An 18,070-nucleotide genomic window follows, 5' to 3' on the forward strand; every position below is an offset into this window, starting at 1 on the left:
TCATGGAGGAAATGTGTCAAACTTGTCTTTTATTTATGTTATATTTATATGTTCGTGATATTAATCTATAATAATTAAATATTGTACAAAAATCTACAAAGTTATAGGTCCACTGTGGAGGTATTAACAGGCAAAATCACACTTGTCCAAATACTTTTAGAACTGACTATATATTATCATATAATTATAGGGATACACAATGTGTCATATTTTTTGTCTCATAAATTAGAATTACCAAAAAATAACTAGCGATTTAAGATTTACAAATATTACCAGAAATATTGAATATAATGCACTGCACTAAATCCCAAAATGATAAAAAAAAGAAATATAATATATTTAGAGTCATAAAGCACTCTCATATTAATAATATAATATGTCATATTTTTTGTCTCATAAATTAGGATTACCAAAAATGATATAATTCTTATTTGCTTTGTTTTTTTTTTAGCTACATTTCTACAAACAGTTCCATATTTCTTGATCTCATGGAGGAAATGTGTCAAACTTGTCTTTTATTTATGTTATATTTATATGTTCGTGATATTAATCTATAATAATTAAAAATTGTACACAAACAAATATTAAAACAATGCGTAATAAATAAATATATAGATTTGAAGGCCTGCGGACTCCAATACCCAGAAGTCAAAATGATAAAAAAGAAATATATTATATTTAGAGTCATAAAACACTCCCCCAACATAATACATCATTCCTCCATTTAGAGGGACGCTTATTATAATTTTAATAAACTGATGTAATGAATTTATTAAATCAACATTAAATTGACATTTTGAACATACTGAACTAGTCATAATTAGGATATAATTCTTATTTGCTTTGTTTTTTTTTAGCTACATTTCTACAAACAGTTCCTTATTTATTCATCTCATGGAGGAAATGTGTCAAACTTGTCTTTTATTTATGTTATATTTATATGTTTGTGATATTAATCTATAATAATTAAAAATTGTACAAAAATCTACAAAGTTATAGGTCCACTGTGGAGGTATTAACAGGCAAAATCACACTTGTCCAAATACTTTTAGAACTGACTATATATTATCATATAATTATAGGGATACACAATGTGTCATATTTTTTGTCTCATAAATTAGAATTACCAAAAAATAACTAGCGATTTAAGATTTACAAATATTACCAGAAATATTGAATATAATGCACTGCACTAAATCCCAAAATGATAAAAAAAAGAAATATAATATATTTAGAGTCATAAAGCACTCTCATATTAATAATATAATATGTCATATTTTTTGTCTCATAAATTAGGATTACCAAAAATGATATAATTCTTATTTGCTTTGTTTTTTTTTTAGCTACATTTCTACAAACAGTTCCATATTTCTTGATCTCATGGAGGAAATGTGTCAAACTTGTCTTTTATTTATGTTATATTTATATGTTCGTGATATTAATCTATAATAATTAAAAATTGTACACAAACAAATATTAAAACAATGTGTAATAAATAAATATATAGATTTGAAGGCCTGCGGACTCCAATACCCAGAAGTCTTTGCGTAGGAATTACGGCTCAAAGCACTGTGGGAAGGAGAAGGGGGACGGAGGCCATTTTATCTCCCGATGTTGGCGACGGAGGAAAGGCGCGGAAAGGCGACGTTTCGTTAGGAAGCAGTTTAGAGAGCTGCCAGCTTTACTTTTATAGAGTAAAATCGGCGTTTGTTTGCTGTTTAAGTGGTAAGTGAATGTTTTAGGTCGTCTTTACACATTTAAGGGGTTTTTTTAAGGGTTTTCCAGCGAGGTCCCGCAGTCTCCATTTTGACGGCGCTGATTTCGCCGCAGACAGTAGCTCTACCTCCTTTAACATTATTTACAGCAATTAATCCATTAAAACAGCTAATTAAGACCTCAGCTTCTACAAAAGCTGTATTATAACCTGGTTAATTACATGTGCAATCACAGCTGAGCTCAGAAATATCACTATTAACCAGCTCATTTGGCTCTAAGCTGCCTAATATATTTATTTTAATCATTTTAATCATTTTAATCAATTACCAGGGTTAAAAACCTCTGTTTTTCTGTTTTCAGTGGCTGTAGGTAGCTAGATATGTTGAGATTATTAGCTAGTTATAGTCCTGATCACAGCCACAGCGTTTAATTAAGAGTGCCAATCTAATCCATCAATTTGATCAATTAATCAATTAAACAGGGTCATTAAGGCCTTGATTTCCAGAGGTGAGAACTGCATGGGTTCAAATAGCTGGGTTCAAATATGATGCCTTGGTTGTGTATTGATTAATATTGGAGTAATGTAGCACCTAGTGTTTAAAATCCCAGGAATATTATAGAAAAATCTTATTATATAAAACTGGTGAGTTATTTAAAAAATATATATATATTAAATAACACCTCCAGTATGACCTGTTTATCATATTTAATAGATCAGGAAGGTTTTGCCCATTGCTGGTTAAAAATTGCCTTTAAAATTGTACTTAATTGTTTTTATTTCATATATTCATCACATCCCAATTGCTTAATTTCTAGGGATCATTTACATTTAAGGCATTTAAGTGCTTTGCTGTTTACCCAAGAAAACCTCAGCTAGTTAGAATAGACTAAAATTCAAAGATCCTCTAAGCTTTAGACATTGCTTAGTCAGTAAGGAGGCCATAGTACTCTTCTCTTAACCTGAGCACTCTCAGAAGAGGAGGGTCTTCAGTCTGGGTTTGAGGACAGCGAGCGTTGGACTCTGCTGTTCGGACACCCAGGCGAAGTTCGTTCCTCCACTTCGGTGCAGGACAGAAAAAAGTCTGGACGCTCGTCTTCCCTGGATCTTAAAGGATGGCGGGTCGAGCCGAGTCGTACTTGAAGCTGGAAGGGCTCTTGGTGCAGATCAGCTTTTGATTGACCATCGCCATCAAGTACGGAGGGGCTGGCTGGTCCAGTCTTGGCTTTGTAGGCCAGAGTCAGGGGTCTGAATCTGATGCAGGAAGCCATCAATACCACTTTTTACTTTCTGATACCCGATTATAAAGTATGACAATACTGCTTTAAATACTGGACTATAAAAATCCTGATATTTATAGTGTTCCCTTTTAATATATCAGATCCCAAATAAGCTTGGAAGAGCAGCATTTACAGGTTGAGGATCTGCACATTTGAAATGTTTCAGAGCTGAAAAAATAAAAATGGCCACGTTGCAGAAATACGAGCAGGTAGAAAAAGCATAATCTGGCTAAGCTTCACCAAACAGCTTTTAACTGTGTTTAATTTTGCATTTCAGAGCCGTGAAAAAACACCAGTTTAGAAACAGAAAGAGCTTCTGCAGCAGTTTCACATTCAGGTTCACGACTGGATTCAGAACCAAAAACAGAACCATGGAAACAAAGTGCAGCAAATGTAAAAGTTTAATTAAAAGTCTGTTTAATGTTTATAACTATCTATAACTGACTGTTAATGGTTTTCAGAACAGAACGTATGTAGGCCGTCAGGAAGCTGTGTGCAGGTGCCAGAATCGATACTTACCGATACTGATACTGATACTTACCAGTCCATTGAGGTGGAGTACAGAGCCAAGACTACTTTTTGAGCTGATTGTAAATTGGGCTGCACCATATCATTTCAGCAGAGTAGTCTCCATGTGGGCGTCTAATGTCACAAGGCAAATTATAATTAAATGTAAAAACTTCTTTTGCTGATTGATGCAAAAGCTAGATTTTCTATTGCCCATCTACTAGAGGTGGATGGTATCTGCCCAGTAACGTTCATTTCACTTCAGTCTTTGATGCATAAAGTGCATTATTTGTGAAAAATACTGTATTTTTTATAAATATTGCAACATATGCTGAGAGAAAATCTCTTACAATCTCAGTTTAGTCTTTTTTTCCCTTAATATTGTGCAGCTCTACTTGTATATTAAATGATAGAGATACAGAATGTGTATTTTTGTTTTTGTTCATAAGTTGGAACGGCCATATTACTAAAATAGCAAATATAATAAACTGCTTTTAATAAAGTCCACTTAACCAGGGCGAATGTGGTGGTGGTGTTAATGGGCCATGCAGTTGATGGTGTTTTCAGAGTATTGATGCTAGGGTAAAAATACTATATTGCAATATTAAGATATTTTCACGATATTTATCACAATACATGTGATCACAGACAAGATATTTATAAACTACTATTCAGATCCTCTCCTGAACTAAATACAGTGATTTATACTCAACATCTGCTGCTCTTCATCTAATTAAACCTTCAGTCTAATCACAGTTAGTAATGAAACCTGCAGCTGATCAGTGTTTATTAAGCACTAACAGTCTCCTCCATCTGCTTAACGATAACAGTTTATCCCGTTACGATGTGTGTGTATATAATATTTCACATTTCTACCGTACAGCTGGAGGTCAGACTACGACTGATGGACCTTTGTAGGTACCTTTGTAAAGCCTAAAGTCAACTACATGGAGTTAGATAAGCTAGCTTGATTAATTCCCAAGCAAAAGAGAGAAGAATCCCTGTACGGTCAGTGGTGTTTTGTTTAGTTTTTTTTCCCATTTGCTGCAGAGTTTAATGTTAGATGTAATGTTAAAGATTGGGGTTCCAGCTCATTAATTAATAAATTAATTAATAAATAACTGAATCAGGTGTTCTAGAAAAGAGGGAGCAGAAACATGTGTGCAGTGCACCTTCAGGACTGAGATTGAGAACCCCGTAATCAAAACTGCACGCCGCTAATCCTGCCTGTCGTTACCTACTTAAAGGTCAAGCCTCTTTCTAGGCAGATCTAATATTAGCTGCATAATGAAACCCTGATATCCTCTTGACAGCAAGTTTTATCCTGTCGCTTTCCTGCAAAGACCACATGCATTTAAAGTGTCATCTGTATGGGAGAAGATGAGTTCTCAGCTTTTATTGGAAGTCATAATTTTTTTATTATTCTGGTTCATTTGGGAGCATTTCTATTGGTCCGTTTATAATGGAAAATCACACTCAGAAATCACGGCACAATGCAGAAGCAAAGATTTTGCGTGACAGCGATGATGTGTGATGTATCGGATAACACAGCTCGCTCACCAATAGATTACTCAGTTCTGTACTCTATGTTCTGTAGATGCTCCAACAGGATAGTCCTATTGCAGAGCATTGCACTCCTCCATGCGCTGTGCTGTCGCTTTGTCTGTTTAGTCTAGACTCTGGGGGTGGGGGTTAAACTCTGTCGCTTTGGGGCTTTACTCAAATCAGCGAAGCCAGCTTTAAAAGTTTTGGTGTGGGGTGAGCAACAAGAGGGGGAGGGTGTCCAGCACAGTTTGCTGATTTCCCTGCTCTAGCAGACCTACTAACCCTTTAATCAGGTGTGCCTGATCAAGAAGAGCTAAGGAAGTGTGCAGGGATCCAGCCCTCCAGGACTGAAATTGTATTTTTGCATTAATTAACCATATTAAATATGAGGTGCCCAAGCAGTCTTAGTCTCAGGCAGTCACCCGAGACTTGGAAAAAGCCAGGTGGGTGTTAACGACGGTGTCCAGGTGTGAATAGGGCTGTAGACTTCCTCAGCTAGTCAGACAGCTGTTGGATGTCTGTATGTTCTCCTCATGGACACACGGCTAATGTTTGCTCTCCTCTTCCCCTCCCAGAAGTCTTGTTGGGTGAGACAGAAAGACATGGGTGCTGATAAACGGTAAGTAGGTTTTCTGTGTTCAGTCAATCACTGATTTTCACACCACTTTTCAGCCGAGTTCGGATGATTGAAGGATTTGTATGCTTTAATAGGGTTAGCCGTACAGAGCGCAGCGGCAGGTACGGTTCAGAGCAGTCTCGCGACGACGATCGCAGAGACAGGCGGGATCGAGACGACCGTGGATATGACTCTCACCGCTGGAGCGATGACCGCCGCAGTGACCGCTATGATGGAGACCGAGGGGAACGCAGCGATCGGTACTGGGGTCGTGACAGTCCTGAGGTGTGTTGTCATGTGGAGCATATTCTCAGTTTTCTTCTGCACAGGCCTGTAGAGTATCGTGAATACTTACAGCATCCATATGTTCTTTCAAATTTAAGAGGGGAAGAAAACGCCGCATTAGTGATGGATCCGATGATGGGCACCACTCGGATGGCGATTATTCTGAGCATGATTACAGAGGCGACCCAGCCGATGAGAAGGAGAGCAAGACCATCATGCTTCGAGGCCTGCCTGTCAACACCACCGAGGCTGATGTAAGTACTATAACCTTCTTCATCCCTGAGAAGTAAACGTTGCGGGTTGCTTGTCAAATCTAATCGGAGCTCGTCTCGGGTGCAGTTATGTGTGGTTAGGGTTGCAAAGGGGTGGAAAGTCTGATATATTTCCGGTAAATTACCATCTTTCCATGGAGATCTTGGGGAATTATGGGAATTTACAATAATAGGAAATATTGGATAATTTAAAGGAACTATGCCGTACACAATCAGTGTACCATTATATTGTCAACCAAGAATTAAAACTCAATTATTAACAATCAATCAATCAAATAAGTGTATTTTTGTGCAAGCTAGTGGTGAGTCAGGTTTCTAGAAATCTTCTAGACATATGCTGTACATGTGATGGAGGAATGAACAGTGAATGCAGGGGCTGTGGTCTCAATAGCCCTTCAGGGTGTTGTCTGCCTGGGATTGAAGAGCAGCTTTGCTATTTGTTATGCTCTCATATCTAATTATTTTAGCCCAGATTATGCTTCAGTATATTTACAGTATATTCAGTATATATCTTTTTGTATGTGTCTCACCTTTTAGCTTTTAAGTAATCCCATTAATTCCAATAATTACATGTTAATTCCCATGGTAAATCTCCCAAATTCCCAGAATATTGTAACCCTATACATGGTACAACTAGTGAAATGCTTTAGTGATTGGCCAGTCGTATAGAAGACATTTAATTAAATTAATGTATATATTTTTCACCCTCTGTCAGATTCGGGCTGCAATAGACCAACTGGAAGGGCCACAGCCGATGGATGTCCGCCTGATGAAAAAGAGAACAGGTGAGACTGGTGTACCGTGGATCCTGCCTCTCCCAAACCTGTGACCACTGGGCCAACCTGCTTCTGCTTCAAATGACTTTTGCCATAGCAACATTTTTATCCAGCCAATAGAGCTCTGTGTCCATCTAATTCCCTTTATTTATTTAAGCAGATATTTTTTTGCACATCAGAAATACTGAGGTAAGTCTGTTGATGGTGTTGCCACAAAATTGGCAGGTCGAAGGTTCGTTTAAGTTGACGCCAGCATGTTTAAGACACGAATAATGTTAAAGAATCTTTCTGCTAGCAAAAGCCAAACCAAAAAAGTGACCTTTTCAGATTTCAGGTTGTGTTAAGGGGCCTAGTTGATTAATTTCGTTAAGCTAGTGCCAATGTTTGTATTAGTGTTCACATTTATTGCATATATACAGTCATATCTGGTTTGTGTTTTCAAAGCTTTAAATGTGATTTCAGGTTTCTGTTGCTATGGCAAAAGATTTTTTCTGGCACCCTCCAAACTATTTGACCTCTCTCGGTCGATGGGGGGTCACGAAGCAGTTTGTGACAGAGTTTGAATGTTATACCACTGAACCATTAAGACTAACACGCCTCCCGTCTGTATATCTGAATGCCTCTCTAGGTATAAGCCGAGGTTTCGCCTTCGTGGAGTTTTATCACTTGCAAGATGCTACCCGATGGATGGAGACCAATCAGGTTGCTTCCTAATCACCAAGTCTAGTTTTTACCCTGGGGAATGATGCAATTTGAGTAGAAAAAGATCAAAAATTGCGACCCCAGAAAAGAAAATGGACATTATTGGACCATTCCCCTCCATTGTTCGAAGGCATGGTGTGATTATTAAAAACCGGGGCATTTTATGGACTTAATAAACCAGATAGGTTTGGGAAATGATAACAGAGACTTTAGTATGTGAAAGTATTTTAGAAATGCTTTAGTGTATAAAGTGAAAAGCCAGTAATTCGGAAGAGGAATGAGACAGCTGTTAGAATTTATAGAATGGACAGATTTTAAATGCATAAGTTTCCGATGGTTTCCATTACTTTTAAGACTTTAGTCTTATACCTTTTCAAAAAGCATTTTAAAAGCAGGCATTAAGAACGCACCTGTAGGAAATGGTAAAATGCTGTTTTGTTTTTTTTGGCTGTAGTAGTCAAACCATTTCATGGACTGAAATGTTTTTCAATCACTTAAAATATTGACTGAGGAGGAATGTAAAGTTCCCTTATGCCAAGAGACTTTGAGCATTTACAATGCGCTGTGTGGAGTCTGTACCTCGTCCCAAGGCCCTGAAGTTCTCTCCTTTTTACACTCTGCTCCGGCCCCATCCGGATGCTCGGGTCCCAAACAGCACAAACACACCCACTGACACACTCGTACACTGAGTCCTCCTGGGGGATCCTCCCGTAAACCATCGTGGCTATAGTGGTTGTTCATGGGCTGAGATCGCCAGTGATTTGGAGATGCTGAAATAACCCCAGGTTTGTGTTCCTATTGCAGAAGCTGCTGACCGTCCAGGGCAAGAGTGTTGCCATGCACTACAGCAACACCCGGCACAAGTTTGAAGACTGGCTTTGCAACTCGGTAAGTAGCTAAGGGATCCACTTCTTTTTGAGAAACTGGTTTGTCTGTTGCTTTGTATGTAGTGCCAGCATCTTCAAAATCGGCTCTAGTCATGTTGGACATCCATGTTATAGGTGAGGTCTGTTTTTGCTCATAAATGATGGTGTGAACAACTGTGTTTACTTCCCCAGAATGAACAATGGCTTGTCTACTGTCACTTTGTCTTTTTTTTTTTTTTTTTTTTTTGTGAAGAGCAATAGCCACTGTTCCTCAAACATTGTCTCTCTAGCATTTAATAGCCAATAGAAATGCTTTGGAATAAAATCTTTTACATTGGCTTGAAGTTAGCTTCTTTACAGTGGCAATATTTCTATGAAATCAGCATGTAATACAGCTTGATAAGGTTTCCTAAACGGGAGCATCGTCTAGTTAAGTTAACATTAAGTTAATGTTATTAATACTTGCAGTGTGAATGAATGTCGAATATGGTAAGTACTGTTCAGCAAGCCCCTAAAGTGTACTTATCACCTGATGCTGTACAGCAGAGGTTTTTTAAATTAAAAAAAACTATGACCGGTTGCTTACAGTGCGGCCTGTACAATTTCCGGAGGAGACTGAAGTGCTTCAGATGTGGCGCAGCCAAAGCAGGTAAGTAGCTCCTTATCCAGGAAGCTGCTGCCTGCACCCATCCAGAGTCAGGCTACTCCATGCACCAGGAACAGGGGGATTTTAACTGTATATTTAGATCTAAAGATACAGGCAGTTCTTAGCCATTTAATAGCAGGTCCTTTTGGGTTTGTTGTAGTTGTCTGGCTGTGATATAGGGGAGGGTTGGGGGCTGGTTAGCTTAGTCCCAGAGCCACTATGAACCATGGGTTCTGTTTGGTTCCAAGGAAGCTAATGGTTAACCATTGTGTTTCTCCTAGACTCGGAGAACAGCAGTACAACAGGAGGTACAGAGACCCAGGCCAGTGGGGATTACTATGGAGACAGTAAGAGTTCATTCATCCTTTATAACACCAACCATGAATGGACTTGTGAATGTTCTGCTTCGGATTGGGGTTCTTGGCGGTGTGCCGATCTTTTAGTATGTTGTTGGTGTGTTACAGCGATCATTCTGAGGAACATCGCCCCACTCTCCACTGTTGAGGGCATCATGGCAGCTTTGGCACCCTATGCTAACCTGTCGGCTGGTAACATCCGTCTCATCAAAGACAAGCAGACTGGCCACAATAGAGGTTTCGCCTTCGTGCAGCTGTCTTCTCCTCTGGTACGTACTCGCCATCTTTCTTTGTGGAGCATGCACACAGGTCCCAAACTAGCTCAAATGCTGAGTGGGAGAAAACCACCCCCTTTCGGTGACTTCTGTCCCTGGACACGCACTGACCTGTTGACCTTGCTGTTCTGTTTTTTATAGGAGGCATCTCAGCTTTTAACAATTCTCCAGGGCCTTCAGCCTCCACTCAAGCTAGATGGGAAGACCATTGGAGTCGACTATGCCAAGAGTGCTCGAAAGTATGTGCCGTCTCCCTCAGCCATTTAAGGGAGTCCACCCGCTGTGTTATTTCTTGTTGGGTGTCTGAACAGTTCAGGTGTATAACTCTGTTCCTGCTCTACTCAGGGATCTGCTCTTGCCGGATGGGAACCGCATCAGTGCTTTTTCAGTAGCCAGCACGGCTATTGCTGCTGCCCAGTGGTCCTCAAGCCAGGTTGCTCTTCAATTTTAAGTTTCTACACAGCTTACCAGAGTCATTTATTCATTTATTTAATTAGCGTCTTGGTGTACATACTAACTCTCATGTGTTTTGACAGCCACAAAGTGTGGAATCTGCATCAGACTACAGCTGTCTGCAGGAAGGCTATGTGCCTTATTCGCAGGTAGGTAGACAACACTTAAGCTTTGCCTGATGGAGAAGATTTGCTGCTAATACATATTTGGTATAAACAGTAAAGCTTTTATTCCTTATCTCCCTGTGGTGTAGGAATATCAAGCCCAATATCAGCAGCTGCAGGCTGGAGCAGACCCATCCCAGGCCAACGGCATACTTGGAGGTAATGCATGAATTCGTACTGCTAATAAAGGGACTTGAGTTATCTTTGTCGTTTGGATTCTGGTCTCAAATTACTTATTTTGCCTGTGAGGAGACTAAAAGAAGACTACATTTTAGACTTGGTTAAAAAAAAAACTCTTGAAGTTAAAGCTTATTAGGCAAACTGACCTTTTCCTAAAAAGAAATGACACACATCAGTGGATCTCCAACCTATAAAGCCAAGCAGGAAACCTTAGAAATAAGTAATCCACAGTTTAGCCATTTGCATTTTGGGCTTAAGCTGACGCTTCTGTATTTTTATTGATTTATTTTGTGTGTTTAGCTGCTCCTGGATTAAAGGTGCTGCCGACTGCTGCAGGAGTGGTCATCTCTCAGGGTGCTCAGGTTTATCAGCCGCAAATAGTCGGCCAGCCAGCAACACAGGTCAGACTTCACCACTGCCGCTACCACTACTCAGCTTTGCTTGCTTTCATGGTCTGTGTTTTAACTCTGGGGAAATGTCTGTCTTTGTTAAAAACCTTGCAGACGGTGCAAACGCCGATTATTACAGCAGCTGCCACCATCTCTGCCCCAGCAACCTCTGCAGTCATCCCAACGTCCCCCACTACCACCACTGCTGCAGCCACTGCTACAACTTCTTCTCAGGATGCTAAAGCCAGTAAGGCCTAAAACATGATTGAAGCCAAAGAGAGGAATGATCTGTACACTTTTTATTTATTATAAATCTGTTACGCGTTCTTACAATTTCCCTTCTGTCTCCATAGCAGCCCCAGATATCTCCACCTACCAGTATGATGAGGCCTCTGGCTATTACTATGACCCACAAACTGGCCTTTATTATGACCCCAACACACATGTAAGACAGTAGTAACAATATATGAATGTTTACCTTGTTGAAGCTTCTGCATGCTCATTAACTTTGGCCAAACTGTGTTTTGCAGTACTACTACAACTCGTACACGCAGCAGTACTTGTATTGGGACAGTGAGAAGCAGGCTTACTTGCCTGCAGCTGATGCGAACAATGCTGGGCAGGCAGCTGCAGCCTCAACCTCCACCCCTGGCAAAGAGGGCAAGGAGAAGAAGGAAAAACCTAAGAGCAAAACTGCTCAGCAGGTAACCAAGTCCCACATTACAGGGGGCATGGACATGGTGGAAATGACAAAATTATGCTTATAAAAGGGAGTCCAGTGGTTTCAAGTTGTGGTGGCTGTGAAATGTGAGCTACGACAGTATAAAAAATAAAAACGCCCAAAACTAAACATGACCCTGTCTGTATGTTAGATTGCGAAGGATATGGAGCGCTGGGCAAAGAGTCTGAACAAGCAGAAGGAGAACTTCAGGAGCAGCTTCCAGCCAATCAGCCAGGAGGAGAGGAAAGAGGCAGCAGCTGCAGATGCTGGCTTCACCCTGTTTGAGAAAAAGGTACCTTGCAGCTATGAATGTGCTAAATATCTGTGCCTTTTCAGAATAAATTGGTGTATAACCTGTAAGCATGTGCTTAACTGTTAACTGTCTTTTTTTTATTTATTATTAAAGCAGGTCAGTGGTTTGGAGAGGCTCGTATCGGAGGCAGCGAAGACTTCCGAAGAGGAAAGCTCATCATCGTCAAAGGTTAGCTCTAGCTTACTTATTTAACTTCTACACAAACCAGATATGTAAACAAAGACCACGGCTTCGTAACACCCTCTCATTAATTGAAATTCTCTCGTTATGCAGGTGGCTCTGGTAGCAGCCTATAGTGGTGACAGTGAGCCAGAGGAAGCTCCTGAAGGCGATGAGAGAGATGACAAGCTCACAGACTGGAGGAAGATGGCTTGTCTGCTGTGCAGAAGGCAGTTCCCCAACAAAGAAGCTCTGCTCCGCCATCAGCAGCTCTCAGACCTTCACAAGGTACCCTCACTCGCTTTGTTTTTTGGCATAGAACTTGGAGGAAAGAGAGATGTAGCTCACTTTTGGCTTTTTCTTAATCATCCCTTCTCAGCAAAACCTGGAAGTGCACAGAAGATCCAAGTTGAGTGAAGCGGAGTTGGAGGAGCTGGAGAGGAAAGAGACTGAGGTTTGGAGCTTGAGTGTACATCCATGAAACATTCCACTTACTGGAAAATGTGCTAAATATAAACCGGCACCTTCTTTTCCTATGAGCAGATGAAGTACAGGGACAGGGCGGCTGAGAGGAGGGAGAAATATGGCATTCCAGAGCCTCCCGCACCTAAGAAGAGGAAGTTTACACAGCCTACACCAGTGGTGTAAGTGGTGTAACATGATGCTGAATGTACAGTGTTTAGTGTGTGTGTGTGTGTGTGTGTGTGTGTGTGTGTGTGTTTCGGTCTAAATTGTGATCTCTTGGCTTTACAGGAATTACGAGCAGCCCACTAAAGATGGACTGAACAGTGACAACATAGGCAATAAGATGCTCCAGGCTATGGGCTGGAAGGAGGGCAAAGGCCTTGGCAGAAATCAGCAAGGCATTACAGCACCAATTGAGGTAAGCGTCTCTGTTCCTAACCCTATGTTCAGTTTCTTTGCTTGTGTTGCACTTGGCTCAGTGAAATGTGAAGTCGTGAAGAACCCTGGAGAACGGAGCTAATGAATGTTTGTTTGTATCCAGGCTCAGTTGAGAATGAAGGGTGCAGGTCTTGGCACCAAAGGAAGCAATTACACACTTTCTGCCTCGGACACCTACAAGGACGCAGTCCGCAAAGCCATGTTTGCCCGCTTCACTGAAATTGAATAAACCGCTGTGCCGTCTCGGATCAAGTGGGCAAGACCTTCTGTTTCTCTCACTGCCTTTTCTTCGTCACTGAAGAATAATGAACTGTGCTTCAACAGGATTAGTCTTAAACTGTGTATATATTTGTACAGCGTGTCCAAATGTGAAATGTGCAGAAGATGGTTGGAATTTCTTTTCTTTCCCCCAGGCATGGTAGGAAAACTGTAAAGTTTGTACATTATGATCTCAGTTTTGTACATAAGAGAATAAATGAGATGTGAAACTATCGTATGTGTAGTGTGCAATATATAATTTTATTAGTATTTTAAATAACCTTTTGTTCAAAACTATCCCCAGTTTTATAGGCTGCTCGTAGGATCACTGTCCAAATCGTAGAGTGCAATTGAGTTGGGGAATGTCCACCGTGTGTAGTATGAGTGAAGAGCACTGGTAACAAATTAGGATATTTTGGCTGTGGGTCAAATTGCATCCTGTGAAAGTAAAGAAACCCAGATGTTCCTGCTCCTCTCGTTTAACTACAAATGTTGGAAGTTGTTGAGAAGGAGGCCAGGAAAAGACCAACTGTCCTGTGTTGTGGACAACCTTCTAATACATGCATTATTCAGCTGCATACAGTGCACCTACTGCAAGCACAGCTTGTCAAGCCCCTGTAGAGAAGCAGTACTGCCAGTAGAATAGGATTCCTTGGAGCAGATGAACGTGAGCCTATTGGCACCATGCTGCCAAGTGTGGACTAGACTTGAGCTGTGGAGCAGTGGAAGAACCATGTTCTCTGGAATGAAGGTTGGTGCTCCATCCAATGCTTTTGGGATGTGGTGGGGTGGTGATCATCCAACATCTTGACCTCATGAACTGTGTTCTGGCTGAATGCAGTCAAATTCTCACAGCAATACTCCAAAATGTAGTAGAAATATTGTTTTTAATACTCCTGATTCTGGAAGAAATGAATGAGCAAGTGTCTGAATACTGATGTTCATATAGTGGAGCTTCTTCACAGCTTACTAGCTTTTGGACTGAGGTTGTGATGCACTAAGGATGTGGTCAGTATGGGATAATCCCATATGACTTTGGTTGTACAGGTGGATACCTTTTAAAAAAATGTCCCACAAAGAAATTTTGCTCACTGAAGTGCTTTTTAATGAACGGCAATATTCGTTCTTCGTGTCCATGCAGTTGTCAAAGTAGAAGTGATCTACTGTAGAGCTCTTTAAAGGAAAACTGTCCAGCAGAGCCGGCCACTGGTTACTTCATCTCCTAGAGGGGCTTTTAACGTTTTTACTTGTAGCTTGAACTTTTTCTTTTTCCAGAATGTTTAAACATGCAGTCTTGGATTCAGCAAATCCTCACTGTAAATGACAGCAAATTGCAGTTATCACTTTTCATAAATGTGAAAGTATAAACATGTAAATCTCCCATATTAGTTTTTCTTTTTTAATGAAATGTCCACCTTTTCTTTTTGTATTTTTGTACACTTTTAACCTGATCTAAAATGTTGAAGGATTACATTATAATTATATAATTATATAATAATAATGACCTCATCCAACACTCCATATTCCAACCCCACCCCACATCCACACAGGATTTCACACAGATCTATCACAATAGCACCTCAGGACACCTACAACTGGACAACCTCGCCATATTTAACCAAACAAAGCAGATTCTAATTCTGATAATCCGTGTATGAAAAGTTCTAGGGGCTGCAAGTGACAGTCAGTCAGTTCTTGAAGGAGACACTTTTTAATAAGAACCAAACTGTGAGGTTCTAGACGACTGGGTCAGAACATCTCCGAAACGTCAGGCAGGTCTTGTGGGGTGTTTCTGGTATGCAGTGGTCAGTACCTATACAAAGTGCTCCAAGGGAGGATTGCACTGTTAATTCTTGCGGATGGTGATGATTCCAGGTAAAGGATGTCCAATAGGGTGCGGCACTAGTGATGGTGGGACGGTAGGTGATGAGGGGGTAGCCAATATATATATATTTTAATGAATTAATCCAACAAACTATTTATTTATGATATGAGACTTATTGTGTTGTTGGCAGCAGCAGTAACAAAAAAATTCAAATAAATTGTTAATAAAAAATGGTTATTTATATAAATAACATATTAATCATTTTATTTTTGAATAAGTTTTCCTTGTAAAATAATATTACATAGAAAGGAAGCTCAGTAGCAGCCAGCAACTCAGACTGGTAGGATTCACATGCCCACAATTATACAGCTTGCAGTCCAGTTTTGAGGTTATTTGATTTGTCCGAGACAAGCAGTTCAGTGTCCGGCTGCTTCGCACATGAATTTGAGCCAAGCTTAGTCACGACTGTGGTATTAGAAATCATCAAGGTGTAGGACTACCCCCTCTCTGGTCCCGCAGCCCCTCTTCGGTTATATTTATTTTACAGCAAACGTGTGTGTGTGTGTGTGTTTTTTCTCGGTCTGGGTGGATGCAGCTGTGTTGTGCAGAGGTCAGTGAAATGGGCTTGATTTTTTTTTCTATTATGTCCATTATGTCTTGTGCTGAGAAGAGACGGCTGTTGTATGGGGTTGTATGGGGATCCTGTCATTCCTCAGTAAACAGCAGTGCCACGCAAAGAAGGCTGGCATTCAGCCCCTGTCTTTTCCGTGGCGCGTTCAGAGAGACGTGTTTGGAGGGACCTTTGCGAGGAGCCGGGTAAATTTAATGAAATCTCATCATTTATTTGCCAGGTTGAAACACGTTTTTCCGGAGTGTTGAGCTTTTCTAGAGAGATGGGAGCTGGGTGGACACAGAGCTGGAAGGACGAGTGGAAGGTTGAGAAACTGTCCCTTTTCCCGTCCAGGCCAGAAGTCCTGCTTCAACCACGGGTGAGTCTTCATTCCAGCTGCATGTCAGTACTCACCCAGGCTTCCTGAACAAAGCTGTCTCTGTTTTCCCAGTGGAATATTCCTCCATCTGTTTGGCTGGTCTACCGGAGCTGCATGCTGGCCAACGTCGTCGGCTGGTGTGTGTACACGGCCTTGATCTTCAACACGCCCAAGTTCCTCATCTTCCTCAGCCATATTTCATACATACTCATGGGGTTGTACTATCTTGTGGCCCTACTCAACCTGGCCTGGGCTTTCATTCATGTCAGAGTCTTCTGTTATAGGAGGATGAGGGATGCCACCATAGGTAAGACTTACTGCTGCAGGGTTTATGGTGGGTGGCAGACTAGTACACCGATCAGCCATAACATTAGTACCAGTGAAAAACACTGATTTTCTTCATCTATCAGGCAGCAGGTCCCAGTCAGTCTTGAAGTTCTTGAAGGAGACTGAGCTAGACGGCTAGACGACTGGGTCAGAACATCTCCCAAACATCAGGCAAGTCTTGTGGGGTGCTCCCGGTATGCAGTGGTCAGTTCCTACCAAATATGCTCCAAGAAAGGACACCCAAGGCTCATTGATGCTTTAGAAGGCCCCAAGATACCACAGCAGGACACCTTCAGAGATCTTGTGCCATGAGTCCATGCCTCAATGTGGTCAGATCTGTTGTGGTGGACAAGTGGGACCTGCTCAATATTAGGCAGGTGGTACTAATGTTATGGCTGATCAGTGTATACATTGTGTGAGATATTAGGCTGAGGTCTGCTGTTGCAGGCTGCATTTAGAAACACTGGACTACTCCTGCAAGCTGAAACAGCTTACACTGACAACCACACGCTTGTCCATCCTTTCACTAGGTGGCAGCGACGAGTCTATGAGGACATTCCCTCTCCCTGCTCTCCTGGCCTTTTCCCTCTGCCTGCAGTGGTTCCTGCACGCCGTGGTGGGCTCATTCTCCCTCTGTGTGTCTTTCCTTTACTGGATCCTCAACTACCCCAGCTTTCAGCACACTCTCACAGCCTTCACCATCAACCTCCACCTGGTCAACAGCATCCAGACCATCCTGGATGTCCTCCTGTCCTCCACCCCTGTCCATCTCTACCACTATGTCTGTGCTCTGCTGGCAGCAGCTCTCTACGTAGCGTTCGTGGTCATCTACTGGCTGACTGGCTGCACCAACATCAGTGGACAACCCTATATCTACAGTTTGCTCGACTTTGGTGGGCGCCCTCTAGTGGCAGCATCAGTCACGTTGGCGGTGTGCTTGCTGTGCCTGCCGTTCTTCCACTTCTTGCTGTGGAACCTCCAGCTTCTCAGGGAGAAGATTGAGGCAGGCTGTAGGGGAAGGAGAATGGCCCTGAGAAAGTGGGCCTGGTGGTGGGTGAGGGTCGGGGGATGTCCTGTCTCGGAGCTGGTGTTTTCTCTCGACCCGGGATCATCAGTGTTCGAGACCTCGTGTAAGGAAGCACTGGTGGAGATTCCATAGTTATTAAGGGCAAACCTGCTGGGGAATTTCTGGACGGGTTTAATTAGGTAGGTGCTCCATAGGCCCTTGATCAATTCAAAGACCACGTAAGTCAGCTGAGTACAAAATGAACAGCTCTGTCACATATGAGGATGACCAGAAGCAAAAATGTGGTGAGACCAAATTTCAGGGACCACTAGAGGTCAGTAGTATCCTTACAAAAAATTAGGACCAGTTTTTCACAGTCTGGGCCAGATTAGGATCTTCTGGTCCTGCATTCCCTCAAACTCTGTAAACATGACACCCTCCTACCACTTATCACACACACACACACACCACCTATCCACTGATAATGCCCTAAGACCAATATCTGAAATGGACCAATGTTAGCCCCTCAGATTAATGCCTTGT

General features: G+C 41.5%; 2 protein-coding genes across 2 annotated transcripts; both read left to right on the plus strand.

The window, feature by feature from the left end:
• Positions 1 to 1,590: 1,590 nt before the first annotated feature.
• On the plus strand, positions 1,591 to 13,613 carry rbm5 (RNA binding motif protein 5). The gene is made up of 25 exons (XM_072684886.1): positions 1,591 to 1,725; positions 5,622 to 5,665; positions 5,758 to 5,947; positions 6,046 to 6,201; positions 6,935 to 7,004; positions 7,624 to 7,697; positions 8,502 to 8,585; positions 9,152 to 9,212; positions 9,491 to 9,556; positions 9,674 to 9,834; positions 9,982 to 10,079; positions 10,186 to 10,273; positions 10,377 to 10,442; positions 10,547 to 10,616; positions 10,938 to 11,038; positions 11,141 to 11,273; positions 11,380 to 11,471; positions 11,557 to 11,730; positions 11,899 to 12,039; positions 12,154 to 12,228; positions 12,334 to 12,507; positions 12,599 to 12,673; positions 12,763 to 12,863; positions 12,973 to 13,102; positions 13,226 to 13,613. Exons 2-25 carry the CDS (start codon positions 5,649 to 5,651, stop codon positions 13,349 to 13,351), a joined length of 2,523 nt encoding a protein of 840 aa, XP_072540987.1. The 5' UTR covers positions 1,591 to 1,725; positions 5,622 to 5,648; the 3' UTR covers positions 13,352 to 13,613.
• A 2,485-nt stretch (positions 13,614 to 16,098) lies between these two features.
• On the plus strand, positions 16,099 to 17,835 carry LOC140559753 (uncharacterized). Its single transcript, XM_072683357.1, has 3 exons — positions 16,099 to 16,194; positions 16,267 to 16,521; positions 17,066 to 17,835. The coding sequence occupies exons 1-3, from the start codon at positions 16,099 to 16,101 to the stop codon at positions 17,678 to 17,680; spliced, it is 966 nt and encodes a 321-aa protein (XP_072539458.1). The 3' UTR covers positions 17,681 to 17,835.
• The last annotated feature ends 235 nt before the right edge of the window (positions 17,836 to 18,070 follow it).

The sequence above is a fragment of the Salminus brasiliensis genome, chromosome 7 (assembly GCF_030463535.1).
Source record: "Salminus brasiliensis chromosome 7, fSalBra1.hap2, whole genome shotgun sequence".
Taxonomy (NCBI): domain Eukaryota; kingdom Metazoa; phylum Chordata; class Actinopteri; order Characiformes; family Bryconidae; genus Salminus; species Salminus brasiliensis.